Source organism: Drosophila hydei, unplaced genomic scaffold, assembly GCF_003285905.1.
Source record: "Drosophila hydei strain 15085-1641.00,03,60 unplaced genomic scaffold, DhydRS2 tig00008134-arrow-pilon, whole genome shotgun sequence".
Classification (NCBI taxonomy): Eukaryota; Metazoa; Arthropoda; class Insecta; order Diptera; family Drosophilidae; genus Drosophila; species Drosophila hydei.
In genome coordinates, this window is record NW_022045843.1 from 721,451 (window position 1) to 741,574 (window position 20,124).

The following is a 20,124-nucleotide window of genomic DNA, read 5'->3' on the forward strand; positions in this document are numbered from 1 at the left end:
GTTTAGTTTCTTATATGCAATTTTTAAGTTTTAAGCTTACAACAGAGTTCCTAACTGTAATGTTTTACTATGCATATAGGGTATGTTGTCTTAACACCAAAAAACTCACCATGTAAACAATGTGGGGGACTAGAAGAAATATGCGCTGCAATTGAATTGTTTGTTGCACGTTCGATTGCAATAGCGAAATGTTGCATCAACTAGATGCATTTATGACTCAAGCCAAATAATAAAACAATATTTCCATGAGTGGAACGCGTCACAGATAACAAACGGAAGGCCAGAAACACAACAGAACTGAACAACTCGAAATAGAGCAATAAAAATAAACAAACACGTGCTAAATGCGAAGTGCAAAAAGCGAAATGCGCTCACGGAAGAGCTCGCCGGTTGGGGCTCGGGCAGGCTGGCAGGCTAGCAGGCTAGCACTTGGTAGACGTACTAAATGAAAATTGCGCGCTAGGACAACCTAACCAGAGGCGGCCAAAACTGCACTGAATGCGCCGGCAGTGGCCCCGACTCCCGAACTCCGAGTATCAAATAGAAGACGGAGACGTAGATGGAGACGTTGACGTAGACGTAGACGTAGACACTGACAGAGACCGAACCAGAGATTCTGATACGCCGAGTGCTAAAGAGAGAGAGAGAGAGAGAGAGAGAGAGAGAGAGAGCGAGAGAGAAAGAGAGCTGCCGGATTCGTCGGAGCAGCGAGCAATTCGCATACATAAATAATAAATATTCACTTACATATCTAAAACAAAATGAATAAAAAAAAATATATATATATATATAACTGTAAAAAACATAAAGCGAAGCAACCGAAAACTTGGCTAAACAAAGTGCATAAACAAAAGTTGAGCTGCGGCTTTTGCTTTTCTCTTTACTATATTTATTTTAACTCTTCTTTGGCGTTGTTCTTCTTCTTCTCTTCTTCTTGTTGTTTTTGCTTTTTTGCATTTGAAGAAAATTTGCTGACAATTGCAATAGAATTTTTGTTTTTATTTTCGTTTGTTCTGTGCTTTATTTAGTTCTCGTTTCACGCTTAACTGTTGCAACGGCAGCCCAAACATGAAGCAGGAGGCGGAGGAGGGACAGTGGCAGAGGCAGCGGGACGTTGCAGCTGAAGGCGGCATGTGGGTCTTATTTCAATTTACAACCAAGTGACGAAGTATCACAATTCAATGTTTAAAGTTTTTATCACGTTGTGGACGGACGCCAGCGCCACACACATAAGAACAAATAAGAGCGCTGCAAATTAGCGTAAACCCAACTTGCAAACACCCTATAGTTAGCTCAATCGCAAGCAATATCAAGCGGTATGTAAATAATATGTATTTATTTTCATAAGAAGTTCGTTCCTTTAGTTGAACAGCCCTGTAGGTATATTATTAGTTTTGCTCAATTAATTTATAAAACTTTAAAAATTCAAAACTTACAGATTTGAATTTTTTTTTGGTTAATATGTCTTTAATATTATTAAACAAGTCTTTAACAGGGTGTTAAACAAAAGTTAAAAAAATTCAATTATCCATAAATTATCACACTAACATCTGTATGTGTGTGTGTTTCTCTGAGCGAGGCAGGGCTGACACAGTATGGTGAAAATGCGCGACAGTCCCTCGCGGGGTCATTTGCTTAGTCAGCCCGATCCGGCACTAACTATTTAGTAAGCAACTGAAATAGTAGCACCCGTGTTAGTATCAGTTCATGAAATGACAAGCAAAAAAAAAAACAGAAAAAGAGCGCACACCATATTAGCACACACACACATACATGCTTCCACTCACATACACATACTATGTGTATGTAAGTGGAATTACTTGGATGTAGATACATAGGTTGCATTTGAACACGAGTATGACTATGAGTGTGAGAGCGTGTGTGTGACTCTGAGAATGGGCATGCAAGAATCACAGAACAACGTCAGCGTAAACTGATTACCCCCTTCGATCTACGGAGCACGTACACAGCGTTCGCTTTGGATTGGCTATTTTTGTTGTTGTTGACTTATTTCTTTTTTTTTTTTTTGGTTGTCGTCTATGGGAACCTTCGGCACGGGAGTTTGGTTTACAACATTACACTTTGAAACGAGTCATTTAACGGGTAGTTACTGCCAAACTAAAGGGCGATGCATGCGCAGCTCGTCTAATTTATGTAATGCAGTATACAGGAAGTCATAGCTAAGCTTTGAATTACAATTGCACAAAAATGAAATTGACATCGTCTATTTGATTATTAAGCTTATTGCAGCATGTACTATCAGAGCTTGTCAAACATCAATAACAACTGCTTATGTCGAATGTCAACTCATACAATCTGATCTGTGTGACGTCACAGAAGGACATTATAACTTGCACTTTCTGGCAACTCTCCGTTTTTCTTGGGATCACAGAGAACGGCTGCCTGAGACACTCACTTCCAGCTGCAAGTAACGATAAATTGTTGTCCAACACACAACAAGCTTATTTACACATGCACAACGTCATACAAATGCAGACGCAACGCACACGCATACATTCACAGAAACATAAAAAAAAAAAGAACAATAAAAACAACACACAAACATGTGTACATGTATGTATGCATATATACACGACTATAAATTTTTGCACGAAAATGAACACGTGCTGCTCCAATAAGGAATGGTAGCGCGCGAGAGGTTGCCTCCAGGCACAGCCGGCTGCCAGCGTATGGAGAGCTGGGAGGGCAGGGCAAGTGTGCGTTATGCTTGCATACCAAGCGCAACAATAACAAATGGCAACGTGAGAGCTGCTTTGCGGCTGACTCATGCCTGGCAATGCAATTGTAATGCCGCTCTTTCGGCTAAGAGCGAGTGGGTTATAAAAAAAGAGGCATGTTAACGAATAAGAGCGAGCAGCCAACCAAGTCTATTCCATTGAGCAGCAGTTGGAGGTCGGGATGCCAAAATTGCGGTGCCTGCCGACTGCTGCTGCAATGCGGGCTATTTGGTCTGAAACTTTAGTAGTCCCTGTTAACTTTTAGCAAAAACTTTTGATACGAGTACCTGCCACTAACTAAGCACAATTCTATACACGCACATTAGGCAAAAAGTTGGCACACGAAACCACCACGCATAGAAATTGAACTATGAAAATCAGAAAACTTTTCAGACAGAAATTTCTACGAAACTGCACTCGAATAAAACAAACGCCCACACTTACCGCACCGCTTGCCATTTAGTTTTAGTACGTAGATGTTTGTAATTGTTATTGAAGTTATACTAATAATGAGCCACAATAATTCAGTCGAAACGTTACAAATTTTGCATACACCAAATTACACACCAAGACATAACAAAATATTACAATAACAATACGCAGAGCCAATGTTTCAAAACAGCTGTAAATTTGGGCGCGTAATAACACAGGGCTGTTATGCCAAACAGCTGATAGCCAAATTTATCGATAGCGCGTAAAGAGAAGTGTTTAAATCTTAAGCAGTGCATGTAATACTCTTTTCCCACTGGCCGCCGCGGTGCCTTGCGTTATGTTGACTGAGAGCAATTTAAACCAACGAAAACGGCTAACATATTGCTCAAATTGCTTGCTTACAAAATATAATTTAATTCGGCGCTTGCTGCGCACCACGGTATCCGTATTTTTCTCCCGATAGCAAATCACGTCCAGAGCAAAAGTGCAGTGCAGGTAATAGATTGCTACGGCAAACCAGGCCCAAGTGGCATTGTTTTTGCAACAGACTACAAAGTCGTATGTTTGTCGCTCGCTTTCCCTCAGAAACGGCAGTAGCTCGTTATGTTGCAGCAAATACATGTGCACGTAGACGGTAACCATGTTCAACGTCCCCAATATAGCACTGATTAAAGCCTCGGCCCGCACCGCGACTCGTTCGTAGAAAAAAGATCCTATTAAGCTTAGACAGCCAATAATGAGGCCGCTTGCGTAGGTAGCGCACAATATAAAACTGTTCGGCATCCCATGGTTTATATAGCAGTCCATGTGCGTATAGCAGCAAACCGAGCTGATAACGATCTCGAATATCTTGAGCAGCGCCCACACAGGCTTCTTGGAGCGATTATGCATTGTCCTTTACATTTATATACAGAAACACATAATATATTTGCATATAGTACACAGTTAACTGTAGGTAAGGAGCTTGCCTACTGCGATTACTTACTGTGCTAAAATATACTTAAAAACAAGTTATATTATTAGGGTGCTGGATTTTTAAAGATTTACTTCCGCCAGTATTGCGTTATCCGATGAATCTGCTCGACCAGAGCGGGCATCACAGCTGTTATGGATATGTCCAGCAGGCTCTGCAAGTGCTGAACCGCCTCCTCGTCGGACAGGCCCAGCTGTAAGTTCTCCTCTACTTTCTTGACCGCCTTGTCCGGCTCCAGGGCAATATCGGGCACTGTAGCATCCACCATGAGCGAGAACAGATTGAGCATCACATTGGCATGCCGGCGCAGATGCAAATACGCTGTATAGCACTGCTTGCGGAATTCATGGTAGAAGTCAGAGCTGACTCCGCCCATTGCTTCGACCATTTCTTTGCTTAGCTTCATGGGTGGTGGCATAGGTTTCGGATCGCGCCCTAGGATATAACCAAAATCTATGTGGAACAGTTTGCCATTGCTGGTTAGCAGCAGATTGTCCAAGTGCCGATCACCCACGCCCAGTAAATACGTGATGACACAGTAGCCGGCACAGCTCTTAATGTATGTGTCCATGACCTCGGAGGATATGCCGAAGGGGCCGCTGTCGCAGGGATTGTGGCGCTTGAAAAAGCTAAGTATGTTGCCCTCCCTGGCCAGCACCTCGGCCACGGTGCACGAGTCGATGTACTGGAGGAAACCATGCTTGGAGCTGGTCGCCAGCACTTTATATGGCGTCAGTTTGAGATCAAGATTCTCCCGTCGCAGCAGCTTGTCCATCAATGTTATCATTTGAAGTATGAGCTGATCCTGACGCAGGTCATCGCCATGCTTAAAAATAGCCACATACTCGTGCTTGGCAATGGATGTAACAAAGGTGAGCCTGTAACCGGTTAATGATAATTTACACTTGGCAACTGAAGCATCATCCACTTACTTGGCTGGCATGAGGGCACTCTTGAATAGCGAAGTGCGCGGAGGTATTATTTTGGTTATATAGATCTCCGGGTCTAGTGGGAATGGTATTGGCTCAAAATTGGTAAAGTTCACCTTGAACATGACCTGCTCGGCGAGTAGCTTTTGAAACTTTTCCGTTTTCTTGTTGCGATTGCCTGGCTCCTTGGCCACCAGTTTCACCAACTTGACCAGCTCGTCAATGAAGCACTGCTGCTTGCGCAGGTTGTGGGAAATGCCGCGCAAATGAAAGTTGCCTGCGTGCGAGACAAAGAGTGGGAATAGGAAAACTTCATTTTGAGAGGATATCTACGCACCGTTATCGAGCACCTTGAGGAATATGTTCAGGACCATGGCGTACATGTCGTGCGCTCGCTGGTCCTGTTTACGCACCGATTCAACATCCTCCACCTCGATAGACAGATACCAGTACAAATAGTTGGCCAGCGTGGCATTCTTGCAGGCGCGCTGTATTAGGAATGTGCACAGATTGACTGCGACGCCTTGACCCAGAAGCGTTATATTAGAGTTGGACTGGGAGGCCAGCGAGGCGGCGCTTGCATCGGCACCGTCAGCGCGGTCCATTCTAAGTGCTGGCGTGCTGGCCCTGATCGCCGGACTGGCACTGCTCGCCATCGTGGATTTTTCGACCTTAAGAGCTGTGAGGGCAGCACGCTGATTGGCGGGTATGACGGAAGCATGCATAGCGCTGCTAGCTGCACTCAAATCGGATATGCTGCTCTGGTCTAGCAGGGAGTCGCTCTCGTCTAGCAATGAACAGACCGCGTCACGCTCCGGCTCTGGTATTATAAACTTGTGCAGCTGTATTATATTGCGCAAATCCTCATATTTGAGCGCCTGCACGAGCTGCAGCAAATAGAGTAAGAGATCCTCGTCGGGCGCCTGGGCCAAACGGCTTATCGCGTACTTGCGCACCTCCGGATGTGTAAAGGTTGGACTGAGCAGCTCCAGCGCATCCTCCACATCCATGGGCGCCCAATTGGCGAGCATCCAGAGAGCTTGGGTCACCTCATCATTTAGTTTCCAATTGATGCACTTTAAAAACTTCGTCAGCGCCTTTTTATGCGTCGACAAGTAGAAACGGAACTTCCAAACCAAATCCTGCTCCTCGCTGTTGAGCATATAAGTTGGTGGATAACAAACTATTTTGTGCAATTGATCCCGAATGCTGTAATAGAAAATATTTAATATTCTATTTTGACTTCTTTATGGACTTTAATTAATACATACATTGCAGTCGGCTTGGCATCGCGATCTGAAATACCAGAGCGTTCCGAACGTGCCAAGCGATGATGTTTGCGCTCCACTAAATTTTCCTGCAAATTCTAGTAAGTAAGATGCTAGACATAGCTTTGATATACTTACCATTTGAATTTCCGAATCTGGGACCAGAACTAACTTAGGTTTGGTTGGCAATTTATACTTGTTGTCCACTTCTGGCTCAAAGTAGACAACTGAATACTATAAATATTAGAAGATCATTAGCATATATTGTAATAGCACTAAAGGATAGAACTTACGTTGTACATATCATCCACGATAATTGTGGGAAACTCAATCATGAGAAACATATAGTCGGACATGCGCTTTTCGCGCTCGTTAATCACCTCGATTTCACGGAATGTCAAACGATCCAGCCAGTCGACCTTCTGTACCTGTCCGTTGCGATGCTTTTTGGCCAATTTGCCAAGTCGTTGCATCTGTGATTTAGAGGACTCCTTGCCCTTGCCAGGGGTTTTGCTCGGAAAGCTGCCATCACCTTCAACGCCCAGCCAAACACGTAGATCATACATGCCCTGACGAAACATGCCGTCCTTGCCAAACATTGAAATTGCCGTGCCGCCTATAACTGTAGTCTGGCCAGCTCCTGAGCAGTCCAGTATGGTCAGCACCAGCATTGCACTCCGTGGTAAATCGGAGAATAGCAATGGTAATGTCACCCATTCATTCCAGCTCCAGCGTTTGCCGAAGGCCTTGTATGAATTGTGCACGGGTAGGCAATATGGGTGCCCGTCATTGTAAACCTGTAGTCGCACTTGGAACGAGGGATATTCCTCGGAATAGAGGCCCGAGAAACGAAGTATGGGATCATCGAGCAATTTTTCGTAGTCAGGCTGCCGTTTCTTGCCTTCGAGCGTGCCACTGTGAGGTAAATCATATATTAGTTAACATCTTGGATGTGTAGTGACTACTAACACTTTAATTTGGACACGTTCGTGTAGGGAGGAACTGTGTATATAGCGAAAATGATCATCTGGCTGATCCATTGCGACTATTTTTATTTTTAACCCATGAGCAGCTGCTTGATGACGAACCTATCAGTAAACAGCTGAGCGGCATGCAATCGCTATCGATAACGTGCTTATGTTAAGTTAACAGAAGCACGCAGTTTTAACAGAAAAAGAAGAAGAGGGGGCGCGAACGCATTGGATCTGAAGAGAAAGACTAAGCGCCCTGGTAAAGATGTCAACAAATGCAATGATAGACCTGGCGCTGGACCGAGTGGATTGGACTGCTTTGGCCGAGAACCAGGAGCAACAGCCTCGTATTTACACACCCGGCGAAGTGCTTATGGCGGAATCAGGCTTTATGCGCGGCCATGGAACTTTCGTTGAAGATGAAAACATAAAAGCCTCAGTGGCAGGTGTGATTGAGAAGGTCAACAAATTGATATCGGTGCGACCGCTGAAAAGTCGCTATGTGGGTGAGATTGGCGATGTAGTGGTGGCACGTGTACTGGAAGTGGGTCAAAAACGTTGGCGTGTGGACACAAATTCACGTTTGGACTCTTTGCTGCTGCTTTCTTCAGTAAATCTACCGGGCGGTGAGCTCAGGCGGAGGTCTGCGGAGGATGAACAAATGATGAGGCGTTATCTGGACGAAGGGGATCTGATATCCGCAGAAGTGCAGGTGCGTAAGTCAAAAAGAAGTTAAAAAAGCTTTAACTTGGACTGTGGATATTTTGCAGAATGTCTTTGAGGAGGGCACGTTGTCGCTATACACCCGCAGCTTAAAATACGGCAAACTATCCCAGGGTATACTGGTCAAGGTTTTTCCAGCGTTGGTAAAACGGCGAAAGATGCATTTTCACAATCTGCCATGTGGTGCGTCCGTTATTCTTGGCAATAATGGCTACATCTGGATATCGCCCACAAAGAACGAAGACCAAGTCGGTGGCGAGGGAGGTTTTGCCCAGAACCTAACTGAAGTCGTGCCACGCAACGAACGTGAGGTTATAGCACGCCTGCGCAACTGCATCCTGGCGCTAGCCAAGTGTAAACTGATGTTATATGACACAAGCATTCAATACGCTTACGAAGAGTCGCTCAAATACGAATCACGTGAGCTACTCCAGCAGCATGTCATCTTTGATATTGGCGAACAAACTCAGGCTCGACTCAGAGATGTCGATCTTATGGATTGATGCTTGTGCATAAATAAAATGTTTTACTTAATATCATTTGTTTATTATATTATAAATTGTTGTTTAACTAGGTGCTGGCTGTCAACTGGGAGAGATGTGCTCAGCGATATCTTGTTTTTCCATTTTTATATTCATTGATGATATCGATTGAAACGGCAATTAGTGGGAGAGCTGAATCATGGCTAAGAATTTATCATATTACCTGATTTAACATTTGGCTACCTGCGCTAATTACATTTACGTTTGCTTTGCGCGACCAATAGAAAACTGACTGAATTGACTAGAAATAACTATCAACTGACTCAAATCATTAAATAAGATTATTAAGGAATCATTGAGGAATTTTAGTACTTCTTATTTACTTAGTGAATAAAACACTGATACAAGATACAAGATACAAATATCTTAAATTTATTCAGTTTTTATAATTAAAAAAAAAAATTTTTTTACTAAATTTGCTTTGCAAATTTGATTTGAACATCCTCCTATTTGGGTCAGATTTTTGATTAACTTCAGTTCAGTTCAGTTCATTCACGAACATGTTAATCAACACGAAAACAGTTTGTTTACTAAAAATACTTAGTGTTTTTGCATTGCAGTAACAACGCTTTGGTAATCTTCTGGCAACGCCAACAAAATGGCCTCTTTATGTACAGTGTGGCAGCGCTATTCGAGGTTTGTGTATTGATGCAAGGCATTGTGTTTTTCTCATTCATTTTCCTATTTTTGTTAAATTACAACAAAATAAATATAAGCAACTACATCGAGAGTGATTGAATTGCATCGTTAAGACAAAGGCTATACAATTTTCAAGATGGCTGCCCTTGCCGTTGTGCGCGAAACGGAATTACGCAAAAAGGAAATATGTCGCTTCTGTCTGGTGCAACAAAGCAAACTTGCCTCAATTTACATTGAAAATACACGCGTAAAGTCAACTGCGTCCCTGCCGCTACAAATAATGGCCATAACTTCTATAGAGGTAAGTCGCGATCTGGTTTTGGCTTAGACTAAGGCATCTCTTTTTGCCTGAAGATGAACAATCAAAGAACTTGGCTAAGATGTTTGTCATCGCTGGTTGGTTTCTAAATAGTTGCGTTGGCGTCTTCGCTAACCTATTTGGCGGGCTTTGGCATATAATAACAATTCACAGCAGCCACTGCTACCGTATTAACAATATTTTTAATTGTGAAAGCAAAAAAAGTATAAACAAATCGCACAAGTATACTTACCATTTGTCAAATATGGCGACAACTGTACAATGATGCCAGATCGACTGAAACTGCCGCTCGCATTTAAAAATATAATTTCACTATTATTTCTCCAGTTTGTAATTCATTTTTTTTTTTTTAATATGATTGTGAATAGTAACGGAAGAGTATTTTGGGCATGATTTACCACCTATTCATTGAGCTGTCGATGAAATACTTAAAATGAATTGGAATTCGTTCTGTTCCTTAATCAGAGGTGGTTGTTAGCCTGCCTAGCTGATAGGGGGTTTGTCCGTAACATTGACGGCACAGATGAAATTTGTCTCTCACGATCCGTCATAGGACTGGTTGGCATGTTCGACACGTAATCCACGGTCACACGTTGACTGACAAGCAATATGAGCATGTTGTACTCTTCACCATTTTCATTTAGTTGCTTCATGAGGGACTATAAACCATGAGCCATTTTCCGTGCTTCGCCACAAATTGTATCCTGCTTTATTTTCTAAGAATGTATTTGAATAGCAACTAAGTAGCAACGCTTTGTTAATCTTCTGGCAACGCCAACAAAATGGGCTCTTTACGTAAAGGGTGGCAGCTCTACTAGAGGTTCGTGTATTGATTGATGCAAGGCATTGTGTTTTTGTCATTAAATTTTCTTATTTTTTTAAATTACAAAAAAAAATAATTATAAAGAAATACCTTGAGCGTGATTTAATTGCATCTTTAACACAAAGACTAAACAAATTGCAAGATGGCTGCCATTGGCGTTGTGCGCGAGAATGAATTACGCAAAAAGGAAATATGCCGCTTCTGTCTGGTGCAACATAGCAAACTTGCCTCAATTTTTATTGATAATGCACGCGTAAAGTCAACCGCGTCGCTGCCACTACAAATAATGGCCATAACTTCAATAGAGGTAAGTCGTGATTTGGTTCTAGGTTGGACTAAGTCATCTCTATTTGCCTGAAGATGAACAATCAGAGAACTTGGCTAAGATGTTTGTCATCGCTGGTTGGTTTCTAAATAGTTGCGTTGGCGTCTTCGCTAACATATTTGGAGTGCTTTAGTATATATTAATAAGCCACAGCAGCCACTGCTACCGTGTTAGAAATATGATTAATTGTGAAAAAAGTAGGATACACAGGTATACTATTTACCATTTATCAAATATGGCGACAACTGTACAGAACTACACACACACAAACTCAGCATGGCGCAATGCTGCCAGATCGCTTGCAACTGGTGTTAGCATTTAAAAATATTTCACTAGTTATTTCTCCAGTTTCATGTTTATTTATGTTTGCATATCAAATATATATATACCTACGTTTCTGATCTTGATTTATTATATGATTGTGAATAGTAATGGAAGAGTATTTTGGGCATGGTTCACTACCCATTCATTGCGTTGTCGATGATATACTTAAGATTAATTGGAATTTGTTCTGTTCGTCAATCAGCGATGGTTGTTAGCCGGCCTGGCTGCTAGGGGGTTTGTCCGTAAAGCGCAAAATGCGCGTTAACATTGACGTCACACATGGAATTTGCTTCTGACGATCCATCATAGGACTGGTTGGCACGTTCGACTCGTAATCCACTGCCACGCGTTGACTGACAAAAGTCAACAATGTGAGCATGTTGTACTCTTTACCATTTTCATTTAGTTCCTTAATGAGAGACTGTATAAACCATGAGCCATTTTCGGTGTTGCGCCACGAATAGTATCCTGCAGAAAAGGTTTAGCTATAGTAGGCGATTTGAATTCAAACACAATCAAACCCACCAGGTATTGTAGAATATGAGAAAAGAAAATCGGCATGTATGGGTATTTTGTAGCTTGTCGATGAATCGCCATCCGTTTCAGTAACATTCTTTACTAATGTCGTCCCCGAGTCCAATCGATCGCCCTGACAGGCCTGGATGAAGAATAGCTTTGGTTTACCTGCTAGCGTGGGGCAATTGTTGGCAGTCAAATATTGCCAGATGCTGTCCAGCCTGTACTGCACATCTTTGGCATAGAGGTGACCATGTTCGCCATGGGATAATACGGCAATGGCTATGCAATCATTGTCGCTGTGATCCTTCGAGGCGGCCTTGTTAACTATATCGAGAATTTCACTGATTGTACAATCCTTGTGCACAGTCACATCGAAATCCAAACGTTTCAGGGCCTTGCGCAGCTCCTCGCTGTCCACATTTGTGCCGGGACGTGGTTTTAGCCACGGTATATCAAATGTTTCGTGATTGAAGATCAATGCCTGTCCACGGTGTTTATGATTCATATTATATTCTTTTGCATATCGGTCGGTGGGCATGCGAGCCACACATTTATTAATTGGGCTGATTCAACGAAAAGATAAATAACACCGTATCAGTAATCAACTATATATGTACATTATTAGCTCAGATAGCCAAACAACAAATCATACAAAGAAATGGAGGAAGTGGAGAGACTATTATCAATACATACACATTAATGCAAGTTTAACTTACAGAACACTCTAGAACTCACTTTATATAACACTGATTATAGTTATCAACACTTTGGACGCGGTTATAAATAAAAAAAATTGGTCATATTTCATGTTGTTGCATTGATCGTGTTAAAAAATAAGGCTACGTGACCTTTACATGTATCTCAACACAATTAGTATACCCTTTTCAAGCATTTTTCACTCATACAGGGTATTTAAAAAATGCACTTACGCTGCGACGGCGCTGGCTGCACCACCGCTTCGAGCAGAATTTGTACTCGATTCTCCTTTTGCGTCGATGGTATCAGTATTGTTGTTTATTTTGCCGTTGTCAAGGTTGTGAGAACCGAAGGATCGAATTTTGCACTCGTCCGTCATTTTACTTGTTTTTGCTCTCTTCTATTCTTTCTTTCTTCTTTATCCCTGCACTCGTGCTTGTTTGCGTTTCTCCTTGTTGCGTGCCTTTTGTTCTGTTCTGGTTATTCAATTGTTGCGCCCTTTCCACTAGCGAAGAAGTTCTTGCGTGCGTTTGCACTGGTTTATGCTGTTTTCTTGTGCTGTAAACAGCTGTTTTTTTTGTTAGCCACGTAGCAACAGTTACAAATTGTATTTGATTAAAAATAGCGTAAATGTCCTTTTATGGTTAACCGTGTTCAAACAATTAATTAACGAATGCGGTGTAGAGCGAGCTCTGCACTCACGAAAACAAATCGCGCGATTGCACTTGTAGTTGTGCAGCGCTTGCCGCCAATAAATGCATTTGGCGTTGCCACATTTGCTGCTGACATGATCAGAGAGCATGCGCGATGCTGCCACTTAAATATGTTGTCTAACCATTCACACGTAAACGTATTTCTATTATTTATAAATTAACAGGTCCATAGCAATGATGGAATGCCCATCTATATCTGTTTGGACTGTCGTCTACTTTTTGAACACTGTTATCGCTTTAAGCAGATGTGTAAAAATGCGGAGACTCTACTACGACAGTATCCGCTTACTGGTAAATGGCCCGAACCGCTGGAGAAGCCGCGTGCCCCACTGATGGCCAATCAAACGGTTTCAGCTAAGAAGGATTCTGCAGAAATACAACCCAAAAAGCTGCTCAATTCTATGGCAAAGTCCAATAATGTACAGATTGAAAGCGTGCAGGTATTGGAAACTAGTTGTCTCACTAGAAAGCTGCTCAACTCGGGTGCGGCGAACTCTACTGAGCCACCGCTTACTCCAAGAGTGTCTTCGGTAAAAAGGCCACAATCGATGTCATATCAAATGAAAGTGGAGAACAACCACGAACTGTCCATGGACGATGTGCAGAATTTAATTGCCGATATCGCTGAAGAACTTGATTTTATTAATGCACCGGCTGCTCCTGAAACGGCCCCTGTTACCAAACCAAAGGTTCTCAACAAATCCTCTATGCGAATTCTTAACAAAGGTGCCAGCACATCTTCAGAGCCTCTCCTAGCCACGCCTCAAATAAAGCACGACGAGGATGGGAACGTTGCGCTTGTCACGGAAATACTCGATGCCGATTCAATCGAAGCAATTGATGCGGTCACAGATCCCATAAAAAATGCCGCGCCTGTGGAGACAAACGTCTTTCCATGTCCTCACTGCGATCGCTCATTTCCATTGAAGCAGCTGCTCGACATACATGTTGTAAACCATTCGCGCACACGTAGCTTTCAGTGTCCAGAGTGTGACAAGAGCTTCTTCTCTAAGTACGATCTGCAGAAGCATAACTTTATACACACAGGTGAGCGTCCCTACAAGTGCAGCGTCTGCGAAAAGGCCTTCACACGTCGTGCTCTACTGCATCGACACGAGCGCACCCACACCGACGTACCGAAGTTTATATGTCTTTACTGCGAGAAGCCGTTCATCTCGCGCAAGGAGATGGAGAAGCATGCAGAGCGCCATACCAAGAAGAGACCTTTCCAGTGTGGCGTGTGCCAAAAGGCGTTTGCCTTTAAGCAAGGTCTGGAACGACATGAGGTGAGTCATCGCATTGAGTTCTTATCGAAATATTGGTATATATGTATGTGACATATCTTTGTTTTTCTTCAGGTCATACACAACACGAATCTGCCATTCCCGTGCCAGTATTGCAGTCGAAGCTTTGTGACCGCCGGCAAATTGGCGCGTCATCTGGTTGCGCATGCCGGCAAACGCGTTTATCCCTGCAAGTATTGCACCAAGTCGTACCTGCTTTCGCATCACTTGTCGCGTCATCTGCGCATGCACAAGCAGGCACTAGTAACCTCATTTATATGCAGCATTTGCAAGGATATCCACGAAACTTATGACAGTCTGGTGGAGCACTCGGCTATTCATGCAAACATCTCGTTGATCTGTCCGTTGTGTCAGGCGAGCATCGCTGACTTCGATTGCGTGGAGTCGCACATGCAGGCGCACAAGAAGAGTGACCGGCACGCGTGCGAGTTTTGCGATTATATTTTCCTTACTTCAAGTCAGTTGCATAAACACATCGAGGACGATCATGTGGTCGACATGGTGCCGTATCAGAATGAAGGCGAATACGAGCAGGGAGGTAATAAAGAGGATTCTGAGAAGGAGTCTGAGTTAATGGAGGAATTATTGAGCGAGGAGCCACAGTCGCATTCAAATAAATCCGCATCGCCACCGCAGCCGAAAATACGGAAAATCAATCCGAGTTCTAAATCAACAAACAACGAAAAATCTATGCAAGAGTCAAGTTCAAAGAAAATTAAAGAAGAGCCGGGTTCACCTGTTGTGGTGAAAAGAGAACGCCCATTAAAGTCGCCTGCCGCAGCCCCTGTTTTACCTGAAAACAAACGTCAGACGCGCAGGCAGGAGGCCAAACAAAAGATTCTGAAACCGAGCGATTCCGGCAAAAGATTGACTAAGAAAGTTCTTGCAGTTCACGAAAAACCAGGCATGAAGCCAAGAAATGCAAAGGTGACAAGTTCAAAGCATCAGAGCTCCAAGTAGATTCTCAACCCATATGCGATGTTTATAAATATACAGATAGCTAAAGCATAAAAAATGTATTTTACATTTTGCAAATTTATAAATGAGTCTACGGATCATTTTAGAATTGCTCAACATTTTATGAATTTACGTCTAGTTGTCGTTTGCAAGTAAGTCGCTTTTAAAAGATTTGAAAGCAAGTGAAGATGAGAGTTTTATACAAAGAAATTGTATTTATCATAATAAACCGCGAATGAAATCTATATCTAACTATATATCACTATGTCTGCACTTTCTTCTTCTGTCGCTTATCCAGTTTGTCACTCTTTATTTAGTTAAGTTTATCGGGAGTGTTTCTGTTTGTGTGTATTTCCACATTAATTACAGCTAACAATATGTTTAAATACATCGATTGTTATAATAGTAGCAATGGCAAATTACCAGCAATTGCGACACTTTTACGAAGAAGGTAGCCGTTTAGTGCTCATAGCCATCGGGCAGGGCGTTAACATGGGGGTTGTGGAACAGGCTCTTGTTGCCCTCGCCCCAAGGGAAACGCTTCTCACGGCGACGCAGATATTCGTACTTAACGAACTCCTGGCGGGGGTGATCGTGCTCCTCCTGGTGCTTCAGGTATGCGTTCAGCATGCACAGACCGACAGCTGGCATGGCCACGAAGAAAGACAGACGCTTCCAGACCTTGTAGCCACCTGTAAGAAATCAGTCATTAGAGCAAATGGCTTCAACGATTTTTAAAGTTTTGGTAGAAACCTCAAATTATATAACCTTAACCTATGAGGATATTATGGATTGTGGACATATTTACCCGAATGTTCTCCAGCTACGGCTGCAGTGCCAGACATGTTCCTGGCGGCAACAACGCCAATTTGGCGACGAATTGCGTTATTTAACACAAAAGACATATTTACGTTTTAATTTCCGTGCCTTATGTGATTTATAAATGAAAATTATTTCTTCTTCTTCTATTTCGTATTCAACCCTGTTTTTACGTGTTAACTTAACATTTTGCTCTAATGTTATTAACAGTAAGTAAAAAGTGATAATATGAAACTATCATAATATAGTTTTCAAAGCTGTAAATAAATAATCAAAAAATTAAAACATTTTCAAATAAAATTATAGATTTTATATGTGACGCAAAGCTGCCTAGCGGCAATTTGCTTGAAATATTAGGTAATAGATTCTTAACAGATGCAGCTGACTTACAAATTAATCGATAGTTAAATTTAAATAAAACGATAATTCAGCTTGGAAACATGAATCTGAATCTGAAATTTTTACTCAAGCCTAAAATTATGCAAATGTTTTTTAAAAGGGGCTTTGATTATTTACACCAAGCCTAAGAGTTTGAGTTTACCTCAAAATATAACAATATAAATATTCTATGTGCATCTCAAGGTCTTGACAAACACTGGATTTTGCTTGTTTTATCACTTGATAAACTCTGGGGATTTTCTGAACATATTCAACATCAGATTTTAATCCAGAGAAAGTTTAACAGACAATTTTGTTTGGGCTGTAGATTGAAACTAAACTAATGGCTTAGCTAAAGTTTTAAATATATTTATTATAGAGGCAAATAACAAATTCAGTGGATCCAACATCATCCTTCTCGAAGTTGTCAATATAGAAATCTGGGCCCATGATTTGAGGAACTTATAAACAAATTTAAGTCTTCTATGATAAACTCAAATTTAGTCCATCACGTTCATGGTGAAAAGAAAAAGCAGACGAAAACGTGCCCAAAAGTAATAAAATAATATTTTGTTATCAATATTTAGTTTTGTTCACAGATGCTTTTCATCTTACCCCCCGAAGGCTTGGAGTTGATGACAAGCTGGTTCAGTCTTCCTTGGCCAAATTGAAGACAGCATATCAAGTCATATAACGGCAATAAAATTACGATGCCCAAAATGCTGGTAGATTTAAATGATAACTGAAATGAGGCTGCATAAAATGACTTACTTAGCAATTTAGATTAGACCCGCTGGCAACTGTTTGACTTATCAAGTATAAATACGTGGGAATATGGGCAGACATAGTGTCAGTCTATGAGGAACTCAAGCACAAGTATGGGGTATCTCTTTGTAAATATTGTGCTGCTTAGCGCCTTAGTGGCGACAACTTGGTCGGCGGCCACCTTCAATAGTAAGTGCTCAGTTCGGCTAAAGCATCTCGAAGCTAACTGAATCATCGACTGAATTTGCAGTGAAGGAATTTCACAATCAGGAGCAGCTGGTGGGTCAGTCGAGTGTGGCTAAGGCCAGAGATACGAATCTTCTTGATCCCAATGCCATGGCCAAGAACAAGTATACGCCACCGGAGGAGAAGAACGCTCAATTCTGGTATGATCTGGCCAATGAGGAGATAGCCAAGCGCTTGGCCTTGCCGCAGCCGGACAAGAGGAAGGCCAAGAATATGATCATGTTCCTGGGCGATGGTATGTCTCTAACAACAATTGCGGCTGCTCGTATTCTGAAGGGTCAACTGAAAGGCAACCCCGGGGAGGAGGATTCACTGAGCTTTGAGACATTCCCGCACACGGGCCTGAGCCGGGTAAGCAGCAGTCGGGAAAAGTGTTTGATTTCTGGAAATTCGTCATTCTTCATTGTTCGTTCGGACAGACCTATTGCTCCAATGCTCAAGTGCCGGACTCTGCCTGCACTGCGACCGCCTATCTGTGTGGCGTCAAGACCAACATTGTCGCCCTGGGCGTCACGGCCAACGTGAACTTCAACAATTGCAGCGGCAGTGAAGATCCCTCGAATCAGGTGAGCTCCATTGCCGCCTGGGCTCAGGCAGCTGGCAAGGCGACTGGAATTGTGACAACGACCACTCTGACCCATGCCAGTCCATCGGGCGCCTATGCGCACACCACAAATCGCTTCTTCGAGTCCGACACGGACATTGTTACCTATGGCGAGGGCAAGAATTTCCCCGAGTCCTGCACGGACATTGCCACGCAGCTGATTACCCAGGCGCCGGGCAAGTACTTTGATGTTATGCTGGGCGGCGGCATGGGCAAATTTTTGCCGAAATCGATTACGGATAAGTTTGGCAACCCGGGCGAACGCTCCGATGGCGTCAACTTGCTATCCAAGTGGCAATCGTTGCATCCGGATGGCGCGCTGGCCTACAATCGCAAGCAGCTGCTGAGCGTGGATGCTAAGCGTACACCTCGCTTGATCGGTCTCTTCAACTCCGGTGTCATGGACTTCCACAAACTTGCCGATGCGGAACAGAAGCCCACGCTGGAGGAGATGACCAGAAAGGCCATTGAGGTGGCTAGCCAAAATGATGAGGGCTACTTTCTGTTCATCGAGGGTGGCCTGGTGGATTACGGAAATCATTTCAATATACCCCAGATGGGACTTGACGAGGTGCACGAGCTATCCAAGGCTGTGGAGACAGCGGTTGGCATTACAAACCCCGATGAGACTTTGATTGTGGTCACCTCCGACCATGCCCATCCCCTGTCAATCTCTGGCTATCCGGGTCGTGGCACAAACATCCTGGGACTCAATCAGCACGATGCCGACATCAATGGCGTCAAATATGCCACCTTAAACTATGCAGTTGGCACCCAATCGTATCTGGACGAGAATGGCAAACGCCAGCCGCTTGAGGATAAAATCAATGATCCGCGTAAGTGCAGAAGTTCGACTTGGTGAAATGCCTAAGATTCTATTCTACTATTCTTTTTATGCAGTCTTCATCTATCCGAGCTATATAACTGGCAGCATTGGCGTGCACTCGGGCGATGATGTTGGCATCTTCGCCACTGGACCCCAGAGTCATCTGTTCTCCGGCGTTATGCAGCAGAGCACGATTCCCCATCTCATGGCCTATGCCGGCTGCATTGGCAATGGACCCACTGTCTGCGACAACTGAGCTCTGGACACTAACTACAGAATGGCATTGATTCTATATTAATAACAGCAAATGTTATGCAACTGTTAATGTTCATGTTATGCTAATAATTCTTGCAGCTTCTTGCGTGGGTTTGCCTCTGCGGGTTCTTCATGCTTCAAGAATAAAATAAATTGTGTATAAAAAATTGGTCTATCACAATTCTTGAACAGCCAAGGCTGATGCTAATGTTAATGTTAATGTTAATGTTAATATTAATGTTAAGCGAAATGCAAATGTTATACAATGAATACGAGTTGCTATATGAAATATTCATTGCTTATTCGAGTTGACGACTGGCTAAACGATTTCTCAACTTCAATTAATTAAAAATGAAAATAATAAAAATGAAAAAAAAGTTGCTAAAAATCAATAATTAAATTGACATTACCCGTTTTATTTATTGCCATTCTATGCATGTTTCGCCTGGAAACTTATGCGAATTCCTGTTCTCACATGAAATGCAAATTGCTTTCAACAAAAAATTGATTTCAATTTAAAACGCATCAAACACACAAACGTCTCGTTCAAAAGTTGTGCGTCTTGCATACCCTGTAAAGGTTGACATAAAGGGTGGTTGTGGCTGGACTTGTAAGCAAGGAAGTTTGTTTGTGCATTGCTTTGTTCTTTGGCTTTATTTATTTATAATAATTTCTGAACATTTTTAATTTATTTATTAATTTAATGGGTATCTGTTGGCCGAGCTCCGCTGCGCTGCTTCTATTCACATTTGTTTCAATTGCCGCCTGACGAACGACATCGATTTGGTATCACTTGGACTTGGAGTGCTAACACTTAATGCATACGACTGTGCCAGTGTGTGTGTGTAATATTTTCTGAATGTCAGGTTCAAGTATTGCCAGTGCGTCAGTCATGCATAAAAATGTATCTGTTAGCTTGCAACGGGCAAGTGGCACCCACACAGGCATTTAGAGCAGCCGCCGTCTCGCTCTCTCGTTGACTTTGACTTGTAATTGTGTTCATTGTTGGCTGCTTTTTTAAATGCTTTTCTTGTTG

At 42.6% G+C, this 20,124-nt stretch overlaps 8 protein-coding genes across 10 annotated transcripts in view; 3 read left to right on the plus strand and 5 right to left on the minus strand.

Annotated features, from left to right (window-relative positions):
* The window catches only part of LOC111603831, a 43,246-nt gene extending 40,002 nt beyond the window's left edge, over positions 1-3,244 (minus strand). Inside the window, exon 1 of one of the 2 annotated variants that reach the window (XM_023321593.2) lies at positions 3,183-3,244. In XM_023321593.2, the coding sequence (XP_023177361.2) occupies positions 3,183-3,197 (15 nt within the window). In that variant the 5' untranslated portion in view covers positions 3,198-3,244. Of the gene's footprint in view, positions 1-109; positions 353-3,182 lie in introns of those variants that run through there. The other variant, XM_023321595.2, reaches the window with a different exon arrangement.
* Positions 3,245-3,431: 187 nt separating this feature from the next.
* LOC111603833 lies at positions 3,432-4,149 on the minus strand. Its single transcript, XM_023321597.2, has one exon. The coding sequence runs from the start codon at positions 4,059-4,061 to the stop codon at positions 3,447-3,449; it is 615 nt and encodes a 204-aa protein (XP_023177365.1). The 5' UTR covers positions 4,062-4,149; the 3' UTR covers positions 3,432-3,446.
* Positions 4,144-7,415, minus strand: LOC111603830 (phosphatidylinositol 3-kinase catalytic subunit type 3). Its single transcript, XM_023321592.2, has 7 exons — positions 7,310-7,415; positions 6,634-7,255; positions 6,479-6,574; positions 6,344-6,429; positions 5,410-6,281; positions 5,076-5,349; positions 4,144-5,021 (listed from the first exon to the last, which is right to left on the minus strand). Exons 1-7 carry the CDS (start codon positions 7,378-7,380, stop codon positions 4,214-4,216), a joined length of 2,829 nt encoding a protein of 942 aa, XP_023177360.2. The 5' UTR covers positions 7,381-7,415; the 3' UTR covers positions 4,144-4,213.
* Positions 7,416-7,516: 101 nt separating this feature from the next.
* LOC111603832 (exosome complex component RRP4) lies at positions 7,517-8,552 on the plus strand. The gene is made up of 2 exons (XM_023321596.2): positions 7,517-8,023; positions 8,082-8,552. The coding sequence occupies exons 1-2, from the start codon at positions 7,577-7,579 to the stop codon at positions 8,535-8,537; spliced, it is 903 nt and encodes a 300-aa protein (XP_023177364.1). The 5' UTR covers positions 7,517-7,576; the 3' UTR covers positions 8,538-8,552.
* A 1,798-nt stretch (positions 8,553-10,350) lies between these two features.
* On the plus strand, positions 10,351-15,402 carry LOC111603799 (zinc finger imprinted 3). Its single transcript, XM_023321548.2, has 3 exons — positions 10,351-10,664; positions 13,099-14,220; positions 14,293-15,402. The coding sequence occupies exons 1-3, from the start codon at positions 10,500-10,502 to the stop codon at positions 15,196-15,198; spliced, it is 2,193 nt and encodes a 730-aa protein (XP_023177316.1). The 5' UTR covers positions 10,351-10,499; the 3' UTR covers positions 15,199-15,402.
* Positions 11,037-12,955, minus strand: LOC111603800 (caspase-1). 2 transcript variants are annotated; one of them, XM_023321549.2, is made up of 3 exons: positions 12,455-12,955; positions 11,532-12,088; positions 11,037-11,474 (listed from the first exon to the last, which is right to left on the minus strand). In XM_023321549.2, exons 1-3 carry the CDS (start codon positions 12,598-12,600, stop codon positions 11,218-11,220), a joined length of 960 nt encoding a protein of 319 aa, XP_023177317.2. In that variant the 5' UTR covers positions 12,601-12,955; the 3' UTR covers positions 11,037-11,217. The 2 variants fall into 2 exon arrangements, with proteins under 2 accessions (XP_023177317.2, XP_023177318.2); XM_023321550.2 differs by lacking the exon at positions 12,455-12,955 and adding an exon at positions 12,261-12,416.
* Positions 15,403-15,479: 77 nt separating the features above from the next.
* LOC111603801 (cytochrome c oxidase subunit 6A, mitochondrial) lies at positions 15,480-16,141 on the minus strand. The gene is made up of 2 exons (XM_023321551.2): positions 16,004-16,141; positions 15,480-15,887 (listed from the first exon to the last, which is right to left on the minus strand). The coding sequence occupies exons 1-2, from the start codon at positions 16,098-16,100 to the stop codon at positions 15,655-15,657; spliced, it is 330 nt and encodes a 109-aa protein (XP_023177319.1). The 5' UTR covers positions 16,101-16,141; the 3' UTR covers positions 15,480-15,654.
* Positions 16,142-17,256: 1,115 nt separating this feature from the next.
* On the plus strand, positions 17,257-19,242 carry LOC111603812 (membrane-bound alkaline phosphatase). Its single transcript, XM_023321568.2, has 4 exons — positions 17,257-17,346; positions 17,408-17,754; positions 17,823-18,843; positions 18,908-19,242. The coding sequence occupies exons 1-4, from the start codon at positions 17,271-17,273 to the stop codon at positions 19,087-19,089; spliced, it is 1,626 nt and encodes a 541-aa protein (XP_023177336.2). The 5' UTR covers positions 17,257-17,270; the 3' UTR covers positions 19,090-19,242.
* Positions 19,243-20,124: the final 882 nt, after the last annotated feature.

What these genes read in the sequence shown, in the direction of transcription:
- LOC111603833 (XM_023321597.2), bottom strand. Translation starts at nt 4,061, where the DNA reads ATGCATAATCGCTCCAAGAAGCCTGTGTGGGCGCTGCTCAAGATATTC.
- LOC111603830 (XM_023321592.2), bottom strand. Translation starts at nt 7,380, where the DNA reads ATGGATCAGCCAGATGATCATTTTCGCTATATACACAGTTCCTCCCTA. An exon ending in GAACGTGTCCAAATTAAAGT is followed by an intron (nt 7,256 to 7,309) that starts GTTAGTAGTCAC and finishes TTTACCTCACAG; the next exon opens with TGGCACGCTCGAAGGCAAGA. An exon ending in CAGATTCGGAAATTCAAATG is followed by an intron (nt 6,430 to 6,478) that starts GTAAGTATATCA and finishes TAGAATTTGCAG; the next exon opens with GAAAATTTAGTGGAGCGCAA.
- LOC111603832 (XM_023321596.2), top strand. Translation starts at nt 7,577, where the DNA reads ATGTCAACAAATGCAATGATAGACCTGGCGCTGGACCGAGTGGATTGG. An exon ending in TGATATCCGCAGAAGTGCAG is followed by an intron (nt 8,024 to 8,081) that starts GTGCGTAAGTCA and finishes GATATTTTGCAG; the next exon opens with AATGTCTTTGAGGAGGGCAC.
- LOC111603799 (XM_023321548.2), top strand. Translation starts at nt 10,500, where the DNA reads ATGGCTGCCATTGGCGTTGTGCGCGAGAATGAATTACGCAAAAAGGAA. An exon ending in TGGCCATAACTTCAATAGAG is followed by an intron (nt 10,665 to 13,098) that starts GTAAGTCGTGAT and finishes ATAAATTAACAG; the next exon opens with GTCCATAGCAATGATGGAAT. An exon ending in AAGGTCTGGAACGACATGAG is followed by an intron (nt 14,221 to 14,292) that starts GTGAGTCATCGC and finishes GTTTTTCTTCAG; the next exon opens with GTCATACACAACACGAATCT.
- LOC111603800 (XM_023321549.2), bottom strand. Translation starts at nt 12,600, where the DNA reads ATGACGGACGAGTGCAAAATTCGATCCTTCGGTTCTCACAACCTTGAC. An exon ending in GCAGCCAGCGCCGTCGCAGC is followed by an intron (nt 12,089 to 12,454) that starts GTAAGTGCATTT and finishes TCGTTGAATCAG; the next exon opens with CCCAATTAATAAATGTGTGG. An exon ending in CTCATATTCTACAATACCTG is followed by an intron (nt 11,475 to 11,531) that starts GTGGGTTTGATT and finishes CCTTTTCTGCAG; the next exon opens with GATACTATTCGTGGCGCAAC.
- LOC111603801 (XM_023321551.2), bottom strand. Translation starts at nt 16,100, where the DNA reads ATGTCTTTTGTGTTAAATAACGCAATTCGTCGCCAAATTGGCGTTGTT. An exon ending in CGTAGCTGGAGAACATTCGG is followed by an intron (nt 15,888 to 16,003) that starts GTAAATATGTCC and finishes GATTTCTTACAG; the next exon opens with GTGGCTACAAGGTCTGGAAG.
- LOC111603812 (XM_023321568.2), top strand. Translation starts at nt 17,271, where the DNA reads ATGGGGTATCTCTTTGTAAATATTGTGCTGCTTAGCGCCTTAGTGGCG. An exon ending in CGCACACGGGCCTGAGCCGG is followed by an intron (nt 17,755 to 17,822) that starts GTAAGCAGCAGT and finishes TCGTTCGGACAG; the next exon opens with ACCTATTGCTCCAATGCTCA. An exon ending in GGATAAAATCAATGATCCGC is followed by an intron (nt 18,844 to 18,907) that starts GTAAGTGCAGAA and finishes CTTTTTATGCAG; the next exon opens with TCTTCATCTATCCGAGCTAT.